Genomic DNA, 20490 nt, shown 5'->3' with positions numbered 1-20490 from the left:
TTATTTACTGCACACTATTCAAAACCTGCTCTGAAGACAGAATTATTAATTTCCTCATGGGCTTTTCTATGGCGCTCATCACTACAGCATCTAAGTGCTTCATAAACATTAATTTATGTTTATGACAACTATGTGAAATGAGGTAGCATTATCACGCCCATTTTGCAGATGGGGAACTAATGCACTGAGAAGATTTGTCAGTCCCATCTGTAAAAACTGCCTCCAACTACTGTCTATCTCTTCACCCATTCTCTATAGCTAGAGTGGATTAATTCACCACTAACCCACAGACTTCCTTTATCCCAAATGCTACTTTCTTCTACCATGAATCCTGGCGTTGAGGGGTAAAAAATTGCAGGTAATTACACAGTAATTATCCTGGGTCTTGCTTTGTACATTCTTACCACACCTCCCACACAGCTAGGGGATTGAAATTGCACTTGGGGCTTTGTGTCTTGGGTAGGTGGCACAAAAAAATCTTAGACCTATCAGACCCCCACCATAAAGTGTAAATGAACTTATGAATATTTGAAAGCAAATAAAGTTAACAGACTGTTTTCGGTGAAATCTAAATCTAAATCCTCAGTCTCTTCCACATCTGCCAAAGAAAAGCCATCTTCACACAATTACTCATGATCAGAATAGCCGGTAATAAAAGTAGCATATTTTATTGTGTTCATACTAAAACCAAAGCACATTCAGAAAATCAAAATCATATTTATTTTTCTTTTGTGCAGAATAAACTGATTCTTGTTATGTAAAAAAGAGCAACCAGACTTAAAACACTGGCAGAGAGTAGTTTCCATCAAGAATATAATTTATAGGATTACATTCTAAAAGTCACTGTATAACATTCAAGTGATGTTACTGAAATATAAATTACTTTCATACTAGGTAAATATCTAGCACGTGACAGCCTATTTGTCACTTGCAGGATTGTTGATAGGAGAAAGGAGAGGACAATCACCTTGTGCAGCAACTGGAGTTTTTTGAGATGTGTACCCCTATGGGTGCTCCATTTCAGGTGTGCATGCGCCTCATGTGCCTTTGATCAGAGACTTTCAGTAGCAGTGCCCATTTGGCCCACGCACAAGCTCCAAACATACTCATGGCTCACACAGAGGATATACGTAGCTGCGTGGGTGAACCACCCTCCCTACCATAAAGTCCCACAAGATGAAATGCTGAAGCAGAAGGGAAGGGGGGTGTGTAACTGAACACCCATTGAGACACACATCTTAGAGAACTCCAGTAATTGCACAAAGTGACTAACCTCTCCTTCTTCGAGAAGTGTTCCTATGGGTGCTCCACTTCAGGTGACTTCTGAGGATTAGCCACTAAAGGAAGAGGGGGCTTTGGAACTGGATCCAACACTAAGCCCTGGTCTACACTAGGACTTTAGGTCGAATTTAGCAATGTTAAATCGATTTAAACCTGCACCCGTCCACACAGTGAAGCCCTTTATTTCGACTTAAAGGGCTCTTAAAATCGATTTCCTTACTCCACCCCTGACAAGTGGATTAGCGCTTAAATCGACGTTCCCAGCTCGAATTTGGGGTACTGTGGACACAATTCGATGGTATTGGCCTCCGGGAGCTATCCCAGAGTGCTCCATTCTGACCGCTCTGGACAGCACTCTCAACTCAGATGCACTGGCCAGGTAGACAGGAAAAGAACCGCGAACTTTTGAATCTCATTTCCTGTTTGGCCAGCGTGGCAAGCTGCAGGTGACCATGCAGAGCTCATCAGCACAGGTGACCATGATGGAGTCCCAGAATCGCAAAAGAGCTCCAGCATGGACCGAACGGGAGGTACGGGATCTGATTGCTGTTTGGGGAGAGGAATCCGTGCTATCAGAACTCCGTTCCAGTTTTCGAAATGCCAAAACCTTTGTGAAAATCTCCCAGGGCATGAAGGACAGAGGCCATAACAGGGACCCGAAGCAGTGCCGCGTGAAACTGAAGGAGCTGAGGCAAGCCTACCAGAAAACCAGAGAGGCGAACAGCCGCTCTGGGTCAGAGCCCCAAACATGCCGCTTCTATGATGAGCTGCATGCCATTTTAGGGGGTTCAGCCACCACTACCCCAGCCGTGTTGTTTGACTCCTTCAATGGAGATGGAGGCAATACGGAAGCAGGTTTTGGGGACGAAGAAGATGAGGAGGAGGAGGAGGTTGTAGATAGCTCACAGCAAGCAAGCGGAGAAACCGGTTTTCCCGACAGCCAGGAACTGTTTCTCACCCTAGACCTGGAGCCAGTACCCCCCGAACCCACCCAAGGCTGCCTCCTGGACCCAGCAGGCGGAGAAGGGACCTCTGGTGAGTGTACCTTTTAAAATGCTATACATGGTTTAAAAGCAAGCATGTGAAAGGATTACTTTGCCCTGGCATTTGCGGTTCTCCTAGATGTAGTCCTAAAGCCTTTGCAAAAGGTTTCTGGGGAGGGCAGCCTTATTTCGTCCTTCATGGTAGGACACTTTATCACTCCAGGCCAGTAACACATACTCGGGAATCACTGTAGAACAAAGCATTGCAGTGTATGTTTGCTGGCATTCAACCAAAATCCGTTCTTTCTCTCTCTGTGTTATCCTCAGGAGAGTGAGATATAATTCATGGTCACCTGGTTGAAATAGGGTGCTTTTCTTCAGGGACACTCAGTATAGCCCATTCCTGCTGGGCTGTTTGCCTGTGGCTGAACAGAAATGTTCCCCGCTGTTAGCCACAGGGAGGGGGGAAGGTTGAGGGGGTAGTCACGCGGTGGGAGGAGGCAAAATGCGACCTTGTAACGAAAGCACATGTGCTATGTATGTAATGTTAACAGCAAGGTTTACCCTGAAAGAGTGTAGCGACTGTTTTATAAAATGTGTCTTTTTAAATACCGCTGTCCCTTTTTTTTTCTCCACCAGCTGCATGTGTTTCAATGATCACAGGATCTTCTCCTTCCCAGAGGCTAGTGAAGCTTAGAAAGAAAAAAAAACGCACTCGAGATGAAATGTTCTCCGAGCTAATGCTGTCCTCCCACACTGACAGAGCACAGACGAATGCGTGGAGGCAAATAATGTCAGAGTGCAGGAAAGCACAAAATGACCGGGAGGAGAGGTGGAGGGCTGAAGAGAGTAAGTGGCGGGCTGAAGAGAGTAAGTGGCGGGCTGAAGACAGGGCTGAAGCTCAAATGTGGCGGCAGCGTGATGAGAGGAGGCAGGATTCAATGCTGAGGCTGCTGCAGGACCAAACCAGAATGCTCCAGTGTATGGTTGAGCTGCAGCAAAGGCAGCTGGAGCACAGACTGCCACTGCTGCCCCTCTGTAACCAACGGCCCTCCTCCCCAAGTTCCATAGCCTCCACACCCAGACGCCCAAGAACGCGGTGGGGGGGGCTCCGGCCAACCAGCCACTCCACAACAGAGGATTGCCCAAAAAAAAGAAGGCTGTCATTCAATAAATTTTAAAGTTGTAAACTTTTAAAGTGCTGTGCTTAAAGTGCTGTGTGGCATTTTCCTTCCCTCCTCCACCACCCCTCCTGGGATACCTTGGTAGTCATCTCCCTATTTGTGTGATGAATGAATAACGAATGCATGACTGTGAAGCAGCAATGACTTTATTGCCTCTGCAAGCGGTGATTAAAGGGAGGAGGGGAGGGTGGTTAGCTTACAGGGAAGTAGAGTGAACCAAGGGGCGGGGGGTTTCATCAAGGAGAAACAAACAACTTTCACACTGTAGCCTGGCCAGTCATGAAACTGGTTTTCAAAGCTTCTCTGATGCGTACCGCGCCCTCCTGAGCTCTTCTAACCGCCCTGGTGTCTGGCTGCGCGTAACCAGCAGCCAGGCGATTTGCCTCAATCTCCCACCCCGCCATAAACGTCTCCCCCTTACTCTCACAGATATTGTGGAGCACACAGCAAGCAGTAATAACAGTGGGAATATTGGTTTCGCTGAGGTCTAAGCGAGTCAGTAAACTGCGCCAGCGCGCCTTTAAACGTCCAAATGCACATTCTACCACCATTCTGCACTTGCTCAGCCTGTAGTTGAACAGCTCCTGACCACTGTCCAGGCTGCCTGTGTACGGCTTCATGAGCCATGGCATTAAGGGGTAGGCTGGGTCCCCAAGGATACATATAGGCATTTCAACATCCCCAACAGTTATTTTCTGGTCTGGGAAGAAAGTCCCTTCCTGCAGCTTTTGAAACAGACCAGAGTTCCTGAAGATGCGAGCGTCATGCACCTTTCCCGGCCATCCCACGTTGATGTTGGTGAAACATCCCTTGTGATCCACCAGAGCTTGCAGCACTATCGAAAAGTACCCCTTGCGGATTATGTACTCGCCGGCTTGGTGCTCTGGTGCCAAGATAGGGATATGGGTTCCGTCTATAGCCCCACCACAGTTAGGGAATCCCATTGCAGCAAAGCCATCCACTATGACCTGCACATTTCCCAGGGTCACTACCCTTGATATCAGCAGATCTTTGATTGCGTGAGCTACTTGCATCACAGCAGCCCCCACAGTAGATTTGCCCACTCCAAATTGATTCCCAACTGACCGGTAGCTGTCTGGCGTTGCAAGCTTCCACAGGGCTATCGCCACTCGCTTCTCAACTGTGAGGGCTGCTCTCATCCTGGTATTCATGCGCTTCAGGGCAGGGGAAAGCAAGTCACAAAGTTCCATGAAAGTGCCCTTACGCATGCGAATGTTTCGCAGCCACTGGGAATCGTCCCAGACCTGCAACACTATGCGGTCCCACCAGTCTGTGCTTGTTTCCCGAGCCCAGAATCGGCGTTCCACAGCATGAACCTGCCCCATTAGCACCATGATGCATGCATTGGCAGGGCCCATGCTTTCAGAGAAATCTGTGTCCATGTCCTGATCACTCACGGGACCGCGCTGACGTCGCTTCCTCGCCCGGTATTGCGTTGCCATGTTCTGGTGCTGCATATACTGCTGGATAATGCGTGTGGTGGTTGATGTGCTCCTAATTGCCAAAATGAGCTCAGCGGCCTCCATGCTTGCCTTGGTATGGCGTCCGCACAGAAAAAAGGCGCGGAACGATTGTCTGCCGTTGCTCTGACGGAGGGAGGGGCGACTGACGACACGGCTTACAGGGTTGGCTTCAGGGAGCTAAAATCAACAAAGGGTGTGCCTGTACATCAAGGAGTATTTCAGGCAGGACTGCACGGAGGGTTCCAATAAGAAATGGTGCACCAAAGTTATCGTTGTTATTGGAACAAGGAGGTTAGCCTGGCCTCTGATTGATACATGGCTAGATTAACCTCGCTGCGCCTTCTCTGTGACTGACTGCAGTGTGATCTAGACAGGGGAGGAGGAAAATGAGTACAAAACAAATCTGGTCTATTTCTTGTTCTGACCCACTCCATCTATCCTTTACATCTTTGGCTGGCAGCAGACAAAAAAGGCGCGAAATGATTGTCTGCCCTTGCTTTCACGGGGGGAGGGAGGGTGGGAACGGGGTCCTGACGATATGTACCCAGAACCACCCGTGACAATGTTTTAGCCCCATCAGGCATTGGGATATCAACCCAGAATTCCAATGGGCAGCGGAGACTGCGGGAACTGTGGGATAGCTACCCACAGTGCAACGCTCCAGAAGTCGACGCTTGCCTCGGTACTGTGGAAGCGCTCCGCCGAGTTAATGCACTTAGAGCATTTTCTGTGGGGACACACACACTCGAATATATAAAACCGATTTCAAAAAAACCGACTTCTATAAATTCGACCTAATTTCGTAGTGTAGACATACCCTAAAGAAAGGACTGCATACCAACAGCAGTGTCTGATCTACACGTGTATACCAGGATGTAGTGTTTGGGAAAAAAGTGTGCAGTGATGCCCAGACTGCTGCTTTGCAAATAGCAGCAACTGAAACATTTTGTAATAGTGCCATGAAGGCTGCCTAAGACCTTGCAGAATGGGCTATTATTCTGGTTGGGAGGGAGGGTGGGGCCGAACATTAGCAGCCTGGTAACAAATAAGAATACAACTAGAAACCCACTTTGAAAGTCTTTGGGTGGAGACTGTGGATCTGTTGGACCTGTTTGCAATTGGTATAAAAGCTCTAGGAGACTTTCTAAATGGATTGGTTCTGTACCAATAGAAGGCTAATGCCTTTCTAATGTCCAAGATATGGAGAGCATCTTCCTGGTGTGGCTTTGGGAAAAAAAACACAGGAAGGCAAATAACTTTGTCAATGTGACAGGTTTCAGAGTAACAGCCGTGTTAGTCTGTATTCTCAAAAAGAAAAGGAGTACTTGTGGCACCTTAGAGACTAACCAATTTATTTGAGCATAAGCTTTCGTGAGCTACAGCTCACGGAGGTTACTTACCTATAACTGGAGGTTCTTCAAGATGCGTGGTCCCTATTTGTATTACAAACATGGGTGCACATATGCACAATACGTCGGAAGATTTCTGTAGCAGTATCTGTTGACCCACACATATGTCATACGTAGCCTTGTGTTCCAGGAGAAGTTATGAGGGTGTGCGGGATGGCGCCCCCTCAGCCACCCTCTTAACATTGAGCAGTATGGTCTGCAGCAGAGGGGATGGAGGGTGGGTATTGGAATACAAATAGGGACCACACATCTCAAAGAATCTCAGTTACAGATAAGTAACCTCCTCCTCTTTGAGTGAGGGTCCCTATACGTATTCCAAATGCGGGTGAGTATTACGCAGTGATCAGTGTGGACGAAGGGGTGCAAGGATGCAAGAGGTATTGCAGTCTGCGCGATGGCATGGCTCACAGCTGCAAATTATGCTGCCCTCTGGGTTGAGTAATGGGTGGTTAAGGTATGCATTGAATGCCACGTTGCTGCTCGGCAGATGTTGTGCCAGGGAGGCAGATGTGACCACTTGCACCTGTGTAGAATGTTCCATAATCCTGCCAGGCAGTGGAGTGTTAGCCATGTATAGCACACTTGGATGCATGCAGAAACCCACTTTGAGATGCACTGAGAATATAGGGCTTATCCCTGGGGTCTGTCCACAATGGCCATGAACAGGCATGAGTTCTGTTGAGGAAGAATGTAAGCACATAGCAGACGTCATAAGTACATATGAACGGCCATACTGGGTCAGACCAATGGTCCATCTAGCCTAGTATCCTCTCTTCTGACAGTGGCCAAAGCCAGATGCCCCAGAAGGAATGAACAGAACAGATAATCACCAAGTGATCCATCCCTCGTTGCCCATTCCCAGCTTCTGGCAAACAGAGGCTAGGGACCCCATTCCTGCCCATCCTGGCTAATAGCCATAGATGGATCTATCCTCCATGAACTTATCTTGTTCTTTTTGGAACTCTGTTATAGTCTTGGCCTTCACAACATCCTCTGGCAAAGAGTTCCACAGGTTGACTGTGCGTTGTGTGAAAAAATACTTCCTTTTGTTTGTTTAAAACCTGCTAATAATTTCATTTGGGACCCCTAGTTCTTGTGTTATGAGAAGGAATAAATAACACTTCCTTATTTACTTTCTCCACACCAGTCATGATTTTATAGACCTCTATCATATCCCCTCTTAGTTGTCTCTTTTCCAAACTGAAAAATCCAAGTCTTATTAATCTCTCCTCATATGGAAGCTGTTCCATACCCCAGTAATTTCTGTTGCCCTTTTCTGTACCTCTTCCAATTCCAATATATATTTTTTGAGATGGGGCAACCAGATCTGCACACAGTATTCAAGATGAGGGCGTACCATTGTTTTGTATAAAGGCAATATATTTTCTGTCTTCTTATCTCTCTCTTTCTTAATGATTCCCAACATTCTGTTAGCTTTTTTGACTGCCGCTGCACATTGAGTGGATGTTTTCAGAGAACTATTCACAATGACTCCAAGATCTCTTTCTTGAGTGGTAATAGCTAATTTAGACCCCATCATTTAAAATGTACAGTTGGGATTATGTTTTCCAATGTGCATTACTTTGCATTTATTAACACTGAATTTCATCTGCCATTTTGTTGCCCAGTCACCCAGTCTTGTGAGGTCCTTTTGTAGCTCTTCACAGTCTGCTTTGTACTTAACTGAGTAGTTTTGTATCATCTGCAAATTTTGCCACCTGTTTACTTCTTTTCCATATGATTTATAAATATGTTGAAAAGTACTGGTCCCAGTACAGACTCCTGGGGACACCACTATTTACCTCTATCCATTCTGAAAACTGACCATTTATTCCCGAGTGAGTGCAGGGACCTATCCACAAGAGTGGCAAGCGGCTTAAGACGGAAGACTGGGAAGTGAATCGATTTGTTGAGGTGGAACTCAGAGACCATCCTCAGAAGGAATTTGGGTTGAAGGGTGTAAGGAAATCTTGTCTTTATGAAAAACCACATGTGGGGGGCATGCACAGTTGGCCATCATAGCTGCTAATTTGCTGACTCGCCTAGCAGAAATGATAGCCATGAGGAAGATGACCTTCATGGAGAAGTGGGAGAGGGAGCAAGTGGTCAGATGCTCAAAGGGGGGGCCCGGTGAGGGCGGAGACCACAAAATTGAGTTTTCTGGGTGGGGGGGAAGGGGTTTGAGCACAGGCGGGAAGCTGTTCAGCACCTTTCAAGGTGCCTTTCAAGAAGTGGGTGGTGGTGGGATGAGTAAATACCACGCACCAATCCACAGGTGGACCCGGACAGGCCTGAGAGGAAGGCCTGATGTCTTCAGTTCCAGGAGGTAGTCCAGGACAGTAGGGATCGAGATGGTGTTGAGGTGACGGCACTGAGCCCAGGAAGTGAAACATTTCCATTTTGCCAAGTGGAGACATTTTTCAGCTTCCAGTTCTAATGGTGGTACTATCGGAGCCAATGGAAGAGTGTAAAGCATCGGTGCGAAGGGTGAGGGAACCCTTATTGGAAGCAGTCTCTTGGTGGAGATATAATCACTGTAGAAGTGGACTGGCCTGATGGAGGGGGAGATTCTGGATCCAGGAAGGTCTGGGTCCAGCTACGGTTTCGGATCTCCCTGGTGAGAGGCACTCTCTTTCCCAATTATTGGTATCAGCACTGTGATCTTTCCTGGTGAGAGACGGTCTTATGTCTTGTGGGGTTCCAGAAATGGTGGTACCAAGCGTTGGTGTCCAGAACCTCTGGGTTCTATTGTTTATGTGTTTTTCTCTCATGCCTGTGGGACTCAGAACGTTCTCTGTGTCCTTGGGCCGAGTGGGTGGAAGGAGAATCCATCTTCTTTGATTTGGACAAAGATTTAGTCCCATGCTTATGGGAGTGTTTCCTTATCTCCCAACTAGAGATGAGGACACAGAGTTCTGATCCAGACCATGTGCAGTGTGAGAAGGAACTAAAGACTTGGTCAGTCTGCCCGACCCTTTATCGCCTTGGATGGAAGCACAGGACAAGCGAGGGCATATGAATGGACCAATGGACACTATTTTCAAATTTTCCAAATCTGGATGCATGGTGAACATGCATAAACCTTGTGGAATACAATAGGGACCATCACTTGAAGAAGAATAAGAACTTATAAATAAAAACAAGTGACCATGATCACCACATGCCAGTGAAGAAGTCCTATTCACACTGAATTAACTTTTGTAAAGTGTTATATTACAGTTATCACTACAAAAAGAAACAACAACATTCTATCACACTCTTCATGGTGACTTATTTTGTTCAAATATTTATTCTACTTTTCTCTATCTGAATTTATCAGAATTGTTTCAATAACAGCTTCTAGAATCACCTGATATATTGTAATGAATTTTAACACTGGATTATTTTCAGTATTGACAAAAATTATTTCTGTATATTCTACTTACCATATTAAAACATTAAGTGGAATTAGATATATAGTTTAAATAAAATAACAGCAAAAAGTGAAGACAGATTTTAGAAAAATCTAGGCTGCTTCTGAGATAGCCAAATCTTTCTAAACTTTTCAAGCAGATGTTCAAGCAGTTACATTTATTTGAAAATTGTAAAACATGACAGTACAGAACACATTGCAGAACTATCTGCATTAAAATTTTTTCCCTGCAGCTGCTGGCATTGTTAAATGAGCTATTCTTTATGATAAGCTAATTATTTAAGATATCAACAAATCCCAAGCTACAGTTTTGGTAGGTAAGAAAATAAGGAAATTATTTCCAACTATTATGATTTCTAACAATGCTTGAGAGCTTCACCTCCATTTGTTCCCTTCATTTCACATAAAAGGGCAAAAGCAGCATAAAGAGACCCTAAAAGCCCTGAATCTGGCTTGGGGAGATGTCCCCTGTAGCACACTCTGATGAACATAGCTGTAAACCTGCCTCCTAAAGATTCCTTTGCAAGCCCCAGTGAAGGATGTATGCTGGGAGATGCAGCACTCAGCACTGCAGAGATTTGGGCAGTGCTACTGCCTGTCGGGTAACTCAGACAGGGTTGTCTAAGTTATGCTGGAGATCTGGTCAGTCCCTGGAGCAACCCAGGATCAGAAGGGCATAAGACTGCTTAAAACCACCATATGCCTCCACACTCCCTGAGCTGTGAGTTCTGTGCTGAGCCTCTTAGCCACAACATAAGAGCATAGGACTTAAAATGTCTTAAAAAATAAGTTGGGATTTTCAAAGAAGCTTAAGGGAGGCAGGCATTGAAATGGCAATGAACTTCAAGGTGCCTAACTACCGTAAGCTGTTTTGAAAAACCCCAACTTTAGTTATTACGTTATTTAATGTTGTAAATAATTCACACAATTAAAACATCACCAAAATATGATTTGTAATTCAGGCTGGATCTATTTTAAAACCTAGTTTACATTATACTGGAATTTGACACAGTAGAGTTTAATTAAATGTATTTAACAGGAGCCATATGGTTAAATCCTGTGCACTAAGAATTAGTGAATGTGTCAGATTAACATTTAATAATTACACAGCATGGTACCGCTTGTGTCTTGTGGGGTGCCAGAAATGGTGGTACCAACACACTGGTGTCCAGAACCTCGGGTTCTATTGTTTATGTGTTTTTCTCTCATGCCTGTGGCACAAAAACAAACAATAATAATCTGACACAGATTAGTTTCAGAAGAAATATACGCAAAAAATGCTTTCTGGGTTACTAAGGGATCAAAGCATTAGAAACCATTTTAGTGCACAGTCCCAAGAAATATATTTGTTGTTCAGTAAATGCAACTCTTTCTGGATAGTCACGGATGGAGTAAAAAGTGGAAAGTGTTTTGTAATGTCCATCTCAACTGAATAATGTACCCCAATAGCAGAAACTGTACCAAATTTTGCTGGTGTAAACTTGATTTAAATATTTTAAAAAGTGACATTCTTACTATTTGAATCATAGCCACATTATAATGATCCAAGTGTTTAGCTATATTTTATAACTGTGCAGTAATATCCCTGGTGGTAATAAATACGTCTGTAAAACTTTGACTGTAAATAGATTCAATCCTACAAGACTGTACTATATTTTTCTTGAGAAGAAAAAATAGGTGTTTGGCATAGGCATTCATTTCATTCCTTATGAAATACCAATTTAGCACAAATTTTCCCAATTATTTTTGTTTTATTAAGATACAAAGAACATACCTCTGACGGTGCCTGCACTGAGTTTATGTAATAGATAAGAAACAATCGCATCTTGTCTTCTGGAGTTCCAGCTATGGAAGAAAACAAGGGTTTCTTTTTTTCAAATCAAGTTATAAACTATTTTACTATGTAGTATACTATTCTGTATTACATATATTGAGCCCTTGGATCATAACAAAAATTGTAATGAGTTTAGAAAAGGTTATACAACAAAAAATGTTTATGTTGTCTATAAAGTGATAAATACCCACTCAACAACTTTACTGAAAAACTGCCTTAGAATAGCTCAAAACCTCTGAAGAGTAGTTATGTAACTACTGGCTTAACTGGCTTCCCCGTGCACCTCTTCTGACCCAAATGACCTCAGTCTTAGTCAGACTCATTTTTATTCCATGCCTACTTAGTTGTTCATACCACTGGTTTACTATTTTCTCTATATCTTCTTTTGATGATGCCCTCATTACTTTGTCATCTCCATGTAGCAGCATCTCACCTTTTCTTTTCTCATTGGAATCTTCCTGCTGATTAGGTCCATCAATAGGATAAACAGCAGCAGGTTTAGGGCCAACTTCTGGTGCAATCTGACTTTCACTTCAAAGGAGCTTTCTGTTTCAAAACATTTTTGCATCACTATATATATAGCATTCACTATAGTTATTAAATCTTCAGACACAATCGATTTTCTCAGCACCACCGTGAGCATCCTTCTGCCCACTTTATTGTATGCCTTTTCTAGGTCTGTAAAAGCCCAGAAGCTATCCTGCTGGTGCTCTAGCCACTTCTTTATCACTTGCCAGATTACAAACATGGAATCTGTGGTTCCTCGTTCTTTTCTAAAGTCAAACTGTTCTTGCTCAAGGAGGGGTCCCACCATCCACCTAATCTTAGCATCTAACATGTATTCCATAATCTTCAGCCCGTATGACAGTAACTTTATCCCTCAATAGTTTCTGCTTACATGGATGCTTCCGTTCTTACGTATTAGGACCAAAATAGGCTTGTGATTGATCTTTGGGAATGCTTTTGTCTTTCCATAAGGCTTTAACCACTATGCTCATCCATTTTATTCTTCTCTTGCCCAGGACTTTTACCAGATCCACTGTCATGTCATCACATCCAGCTGCTGTAACAGTCTTCGTTATCTGGTCATCTTTTACAAATAGTGTTGCAATAGCACCGTCCTTCCCTTCACATCTCTTTGCAATGCTATCCGTCCTTTTGCCAGTTACAGGTCATTTACAAGGTAGCTGCACAGGTTATCTAGAGCATTCTCTTTGACCTCCTTCACTTCTTGCTTGGCAGCTCACTTTGCTTCTTTGTATTCACTTTAATTTATGCTCCATGAATTTATTTATTTTTCTTTACATGCCATTTTCTTGTTTTGGATTGTCACCTGCACTTCAGTCTACCATCGTTCCTCTGTTTTCCCTATCCGTACTGTCCACAAGCCTCTTCCACAGCCACAACCAGCTTTCCTCTTCAACAGATACCAAATTTATTTCCCAGTATTTATCCTGTACTGCTTGCATGAGCTTCTTTGCTGGTCTTTTCCCTTAACAAGCCCTTCTATAATCTTTTTTCTTTCATGAACAGAAATTGGTCTCATGAAAGGTATCTCACCCACCTTGTCTCCCCAATATCCTGGGATGGACAAGGCTATAACAACACTACATACTTTAATCCTGTTTCTTTTGAGCTTAGTTCCTTCCTTACCAGGTGCTGAACTGCAGTCTTTGCCACAAGAGGCTTGTGCTGATTTCTCACTAGTTATCACTTTGCAGTCCATAACTCCACTCCGCTGAGATTTCCTCACTAACCTCTTATCGATCTGGCTTTTGTTTGCACCACTGACGTACAGAACCACATGATTCATCCCCTTTTGGAACCATGTATTGGTTATCATCCACTGGTTGGCAATATATAATATCTAGTATCACTTTCCCTTCCTCATTCATAGTGCCTAAGTTGCATTTTCCTAAACATGTTTCGTTTTTTTGGCTGTGCAGGACACTGCTTTTCGCCTCACTCTGTTCTAACCACTGGTCTCCAACTCTTTAGAGGACAGTTCAGACGTCAGCTGCTAGGCTTGATGGTGGCAAACTTCTGGCACAGGAGTGAGATGTCCTCCCACTGTTAGCAGTAGTGGCTGGCAGGCATACAGGCCAGACTCACTCCCACTTATCACCAGTATCGACTATTCCCCTTAGACAACTTGCCAAAAAGAAAAAAAAAACTGCTTGCACTGTCATAGTCACCTTGCACCAAACCTCTATAGTGTATCAGTTGGCATCCCTGACAGAGTGCATTATAAAGCAGCCTTTTCCCAGCTGAACTTAGAGCTTGACTATGCTACAAAGTTAAGTCGACATAGGCAGCTTACATCGACCTAACTATGGAGGTATACACAGTGCAATGCTCCTCCCACTGGTTTAACTCTCCTGCTACGCCAACATAATAAAACCACTTTGAGGAGGCATAGAGCTTAAGGTGATGTAGTTAGAAAGACACAGCATCAGTGTAAATGCTGCATTGCTTATGTCACCCTAAGTAGCCTCCAGGAGGTATCCCACAATGCCCACCGTGATCGCTCTGGTCACCGTTTTGAACTCTGTTGCCCTCCAGCCGGGTACCTAGGCATGCGCCCCTCCCCTTTTAAAGCCCCAGGAAGTTTTGAAATTGCTCTGTTTGCTTGCTGTGGAGAGCTCACATAGCAATCATCCAGCCGAGCATGCCAGCTCCATACAACTCCTGCCTGGAGTGTATGGGAGGTGCTGGATCTCCTGGGTCTGTGGGGAGATGAGGCTGTGGGTCTGTGGCTAGAAATCACAGTAGGGAGGCAGAGGGAGAGAATCGCAAGGACTTCCCTACATCCCACCTCCCATTCCACGTATCTTCTGGGGCCACAGCAGTACCCAAGGCACTACACCCCACAGAAGATTAAATATGACAGCCGCATGTGCACTCAGCTGTGAGAGCCTCATTGGTATACATGCTTGTGAATTCCCTGTTCCATCCCCTTTAAAGATACTCTCCCCTGTATGTATGAAGTTTACCTCAGCATTATATAGGTATGTTTGCATGGGTGTGGAATAAAAATCTACTTACAGAAACTGAATTTATTGTTATTATTCATCATCACATGGTGACTGCTGCTAACATTCAAGACAACAGTAATAGGTGTATGTGCATTGTTACAGTTGGGCACATACAGCAATCATTACAAGGTTCATAGCACGGTGCAAACAAGCAATGCCAGGCTCAGCACACTACTGTAAAACATATTACTGTGACTCATTGGTAACATACTCCTTCAAGGCCTCCCTCAGCTCAGTAGTTCCCCCGCTGGACTCCTCTTATAGCCTTGTGTTTATAAGGCACAGTACAATACTGAAGAGCAATTGAGGATCCATGCTTTCTGACAGAGATAGTTGGCTTGCAGGTTACCAGGGCAGGTTACCAGTTGAAAGGCATCTGGAAACCTAGTAGGATGCCCATGGAATGATGGGATGGAGCATCATGTGATGCTGAACCTGCTCCTATGAGGCATTGCAAACCCTTCCCAAAACATTCTCCTAACTTCTCTTTAACCAAGCTTATCTCTTAACCTCTCCATCCTTCACCCACTCCCAATATAGTGCCTTCTTTCATGCCCCAAATATGCTTTGAACAGACTCCAAATTAAAGTACTACAAGCACAGTTTTAGTTACTTCAAATATTGTTTAAACACACCTCTTTTGCAAAACATATTATTTTATGTTGTACTGCATTTTAGCAAGTAAGCTCTTTTGAGATTTTGTGGCACAGTTAGTTATCTCCAGTGCCATATATACTGAGAGTACAATGTAATCATAAATATTAATTGTGGGTAAAATTCAATGTCAAAAATATTTACTTGACCCAATAAGCTTTGATCCACGGTAACTGTCTTTATGAGACTATTTTATAGATTATATATTGATAATTACTTACGTTCACAGCTATCAATAGTGATATATTCATGTTCAGTCATGAATAAATTGTTACTATTTCCAGTCTTTACCCAGCATAATTTTCTGTAAAGCTTTTGCACAGACCTCTTACCAGTCAGCTACTGACTTATTTTTCTTGCATGGCTTTCTGCCTTTTCTCTTAGTATTGTCACTTGACAAGCTCTTTTGGTGCGAGAGCCAGAAAAGGTTTTGTAGGAGTGGCAAAATTCCTGTCATGATTTTGGATTTAGTCTAAAGAGTGACTTTCCTAGCTGTTTTAAAAACCTCTTCTCATTACAAGTCTAGTGTATTGTATATGCACTCCACTAATCTGACTGATCAAGTGAGATGGAAAATTACAGAGTCAATGGGCCCCTACTTGATTCTCCATCAAAAACAGAGAAAATTGGTTTATACCGAATTCAGATTTTCAGTACTTACCATCAGGGTCAGAAATCATGTCCAAGAGAGATTTATCGAGAGTGGACTTGCTCATTATTTTTTCCTCATACTCAAAATACACATCCAGTTTCCGTGCCTGTTCAAGAATAAATGTTAAAATTAAAATGATTACATTGTGAAAATATACTTCCCTATTTTAACATGTAGATAAATTAGTTGATCACAGATACTTTCAAATTATTCACTTTTCCTACTTACTGAAGGGAAAAAAAATAAATCACTCAGCATGACAATCACTCAGTTTTTCATTATGATGTTAACACAAAAATACTTCTGTGCCTCCTTAGTGCAGAAAATCAATCAATCCTCTGAATAATTTTGTTCAATATCAGTAGTACTCCTTTGAATCAATATATTAGGGTGCAGCACAAAAAAATCTTAAAAACAAACAAATGACCAAAAACTTATGGGTTGGGGAAAAGCCAGACATAAACTGAGTTTTGAGCTGGACAACAGGCAGCATTGTATCGTTACCTATGGTGCTGTATCACAATTGCCCAAGCAGCCCTATCAGAATGTTGCAATAAATCATTGTGAAAGCTTAGGTTAAATCTACAGCATATTTTAAATAAGTCTGTCAACAAAGCAATTAGCAAATGTGCTATCCAGATAAACATAGCAGGTCCCCAGACATAGGAAGACATGATTCCAGAGAAAAAGTCTGCAGTCTTCCATACAAATGATGAAGGCTAGCATTAAGATCACTATGCCATCTGACAGTATACCAAGAATTCATTAATATTAAGGCAGAAGACTTTGGAATAAGGTCATTTGGCTTAAGTTGGAAAAGATGTCTCTCTATTTCAACACCAAGTTTTTACATAATCACTAGGCCAAATTCTGGAGACCCTTTCTTAGGGGAAACTGGGCATCCATCACTTGCACTGAGCAAGTGGATGACCTGTGGATAAAATGGTATGTTATGTGATCATGTAATTAAAGACAGTATCATAATGCCTATGCACAAGAGGGCCAAGTTAAGGATGAATAGGCAACCATACAACCAGCATTTTCTATCTTTCAAGTGCTTGATTTTGTAAACTAAGTAAGGTAATCAGGCATCCCAAATCCAGCAGTAGTGGCTGGGTAGCTCTGACTACGTAAGTAGGGTTAGAGCTGATCCCTACTTGATAGGAAACCTATCTAGCTACTGCAAGAAGTGGTGATGACAGCTGCGTAAGATGAGCTTTTTTTAATTTTCTTTTCCTTTCTTTTTTGCCAGAAGGGCAACAGGGGATGAATCACTTGATGATGACCTGTTCTGTTCATTCCCTCTGGGATACCTGGCATTGGCCACTGTCGGAAGACAGGATACTGGGCTAGATGGACCTTTGGTCTGATCCAGTATGGCTGTTCTTATGCTTTGAACTTAATTTTCGAATTATTTTAGGAAAGAAAAATGTAAAAAATTCTATTATGTGCAACTGAAACCCTCATCATGTGTCATTAAGGTTTACAACCTTTAGCTTTGCAACAGACTGCTACCACTTGAGTTACAAGACCAAATACATTGGCTGGCAACAGGAAAAAGCTGTTATTCCAGAGAAGGGATGGATTGCTGAGTCCAGGTGCTGAGTTCTAGGGGTCGTTGGTGTTGGGGGAGCCCAGCCAGGTAGATCCAGTATGTGTGTGCACGTGTGCACACATGAGAGACACTTTATCACTCTCTTCACCCTCCTGCCTTGGGAGTTGGGGGAGCTCCTACCCCACAGATACCACATGGGACTGCAGAGCACTTATGGGGGAGGCTGGCCCAGTTTTTTCTTCACGTGGGTATGGGTCACTGGAATCATGTGCTGGCACCTTCAAGGCTCTCCAAGTACGGTAACTGCTACTGCTGCTTTGGTGATGGCAACATGAACCCAACCTTAGGAAGTCAGTGTTAACAAGTTTTGGCATACTGCCAAAACTTTCATGAAGACTGCAAGTGAAAGAAAGAAAAAGGCGACTTCTCGTAGTTTGTATCTCAGTGAAGCTGAACTAAACTTCATAGGACAAAAAGGCACTTCTCTAGTCCAAAGGCATTTCTCTTGCTGAATATCAAAGATTTGCTGCAAACAACAGGTACGAGAACTACCCAAAAGAAAAGGCTGCAAGAATCCTTTATAATGGAAAGTGTTAGGCAACCTAAATACAGGCATTGTTACTAGTTCCCCCTATAATATACAAGCACTAGCAATAATCCTCACTAGCTTCCACCAAGCCTTCATTTATTTAGGAAAACAACTATTTCCAGAACAGCAAGCCCAATTAAAGTCCCTGTGCAGCTGAATTTCCACAGTTATTGGAAATACCCATTTCTGTAAAAATCAGTCTCTGACCATTGTTATGTCCAACTATATTCACTTGTTCTCAAGGCTCTAAGCTGTGGCCCTCAAGGGCAACTGTTCTAAAAAAAAATAAAAAAAAATGGGTATTTGACTACAAATTGAAAATGTATCTTCTGAGCCATGCTGTGTATTTTTAAAATAGAAGTGTTTGAATCAGACCCATCACTACAGAGAGAAGGTAGACTGCACCATCTTCTGTCACTTTTCTCTGCAGCCCGAGGAGTAGTTCTGGTATGAACTGGGAGTTCTCTGAAGAGCAGCTGTGCCTTCCCTGATGAAGCTGCTCAGCAGCTCCCCTGCTGGCTGGCTGCTCCATTGCAAGGCAGGGAAGAGAAAGCAGCTCTGGTTTCTCCTTTGTCTGCTTTCCTGCGGAGCGGTAGGAACCTGAGGAAGAGTAGGACAGGTGCTCAACTAGCTTTGCCTAAGCCTACGGAAGCACCACGTAACAAAGGATGTCTCCCTTCCCTCCCACAGTCTCATACAGCAGCCCAGGAGAAGAGAAAAAAGAGAAGCTGAGAACCCAACAACCAGTTAAAGCTCCCAGACTCTCTACCCTGGCCCAGGTTAGGGGCTGCTTGAATTTGCACCAGATAGCAATGGTTTCTTAAGGAACTATATGACAACTAGGGCTAGCTAGAGTGCAACATGCTCCACCCACTCTCCCTTTCTCTGTATCCAGAGCGAAAAGGGCACAGGAGGAATATTTCTGTAAATTCATGCACATAAATCCTGAGGCAAATTTTGCCCTCAGTTATATCACTGTAAATCTGACATAATTCCACTGAAGTTATTGTCAATTACTCAGGATTAACTCTAGTGTAACAGAGCAGAATTTGACTGCTGGCTTTTAACCTCTTGATCCTTACTGCAGTTCCAACCTAATATCCTAAATGAAAAATGTGCTGAGTCAGAACACACAAATATAATTTAAGAAATCATAGAAATACAATTCTACATCATCCCATTATACTCCTTGATAGTCTCCCATGAAATCTTCCAATTTATGTGGCGACATGAAAAACAATTATCTTAGACATTTGCAGCTTTTCTAGTCTACCCTGTATGTTAACTTTGTCGTCATATGTTTGACTACATTTCTCTCTGTGGCATCTAAATTCCACACACCTTTAAAAATGCAATTTCCCCCCACTAACAGAAGGTGTCTGGTAAGCAAAAGAATTTTGAATAAGACATGAAACCTTTATCTAATTAAAAAAATGCTTTAGTGTTGAATTTGGCATCAAGAATAATGTGTTAGCTGGCATCCCAGCTGAGACTGATTTGTATCATTGTAGTATGTCAAAAATGAACAGAATAACCCATTAAGAGTATTTGGTTGATGCTCAACTTTACTTTTTTTTTAAATAAAATGATATTCATCGTTTCAAGGATCAGATGGCATATACACGCACACTTATCAATCATAAAAATATGGTCACAGTTCTCAACTCATTTTAAACTCACACTGAACACAAGTTCTTCTTTCAATCCATGAGTAGTTTTAAACTGTTTGGCAAGGTGACTGATCGAAATAGGTTACTACAATAAAGCAAACCCACTAGTAGTGACTTAAATATACCTTTTAGACTCCAAAAATGTAACATCAGCAGCAATGGTACAGGGACATATACTCCCTTCAAAAGCTTAAGCTAAGGATTTTTAAATGTGAATTTGATGCTAATGAAAGAAGTCAGATTGAAACCCTGGTGAAGGAAGTTCTTGATTGATGCACGCAACAGGTCTATAGCCTGAGTAGCAGCAGTGCAAACTTCCCTACACTGCTAATGTGTCAACTTCCGGCCAATATGTCCCAACCTTGAACCTAGAAGGGGGTCAAAAATCTAGGGGTGAAAGAGTAGTTAAATCTCCATGCATTCTCAACGGCTGGCCTGTCAAGACTGCCATTACAAGGGTGTCAAGTAGTGTAGTGTTTTTTGTGATGCTGATGCTTGTTCACTTGGAACTGGAATGAAATCAAATTAAATTTCATAAACTTCTGGATAACTACAGATGCTACTAACCACCCTGTGACATATGTTGTAGATATGCCTTATCAATCCCTCAAGACATCCACTTCCCCATGAACTGACAGTTCTCAGAAGTGCTGATATAAAGCAGATAGTGCTTACTTCATTTAAGCATAACAGCTGCTCATTCGTTTGGATGCATGCAGACACACTAGAGGGCAGGAGTAATCTTCTG

At 43.1% G+C, this 20490-nt stretch overlaps 1 protein-coding gene across 1 annotated transcript in view; it reads right to left on the bottom strand.

The window, feature by feature from the left end:
* Nucleotides 1–20490, bottom strand: part of SCFD1 (sec1 family domain containing 1) — a 129432-nt gene that overhangs the window by 51191 nt on the left and 57751 nt on the right. The window contains exons 15-16 of the mRNA XM_084631464.1: nt 15938–16034; nt 11528–11598 (exon numbers count right to left, since the gene is read on the bottom strand). Of these exons, the coding sequence (XP_084487590.1) occupies nt 11528–11598; nt 15938–16034 (168 nt within the window). The remainder of the gene's footprint in view (nt 1–11527; nt 11599–15937; nt 16035–20490) is intronic.

Source organism: Lepidochelys olivacea, assembly GCF_965140295.1.
Source record: "Lepidochelys olivacea isolate rLepOli2 genome assembly, chromosome: 6".
NCBI lineage: Eukaryota > Metazoa > Chordata > Testudines > Cheloniidae > Lepidochelys > Lepidochelys olivacea.
The sequence above is the reverse complement of the archived record's forward strand: the minus strand, read 5'-3'. Positions and strand labels throughout refer to the sequence as shown.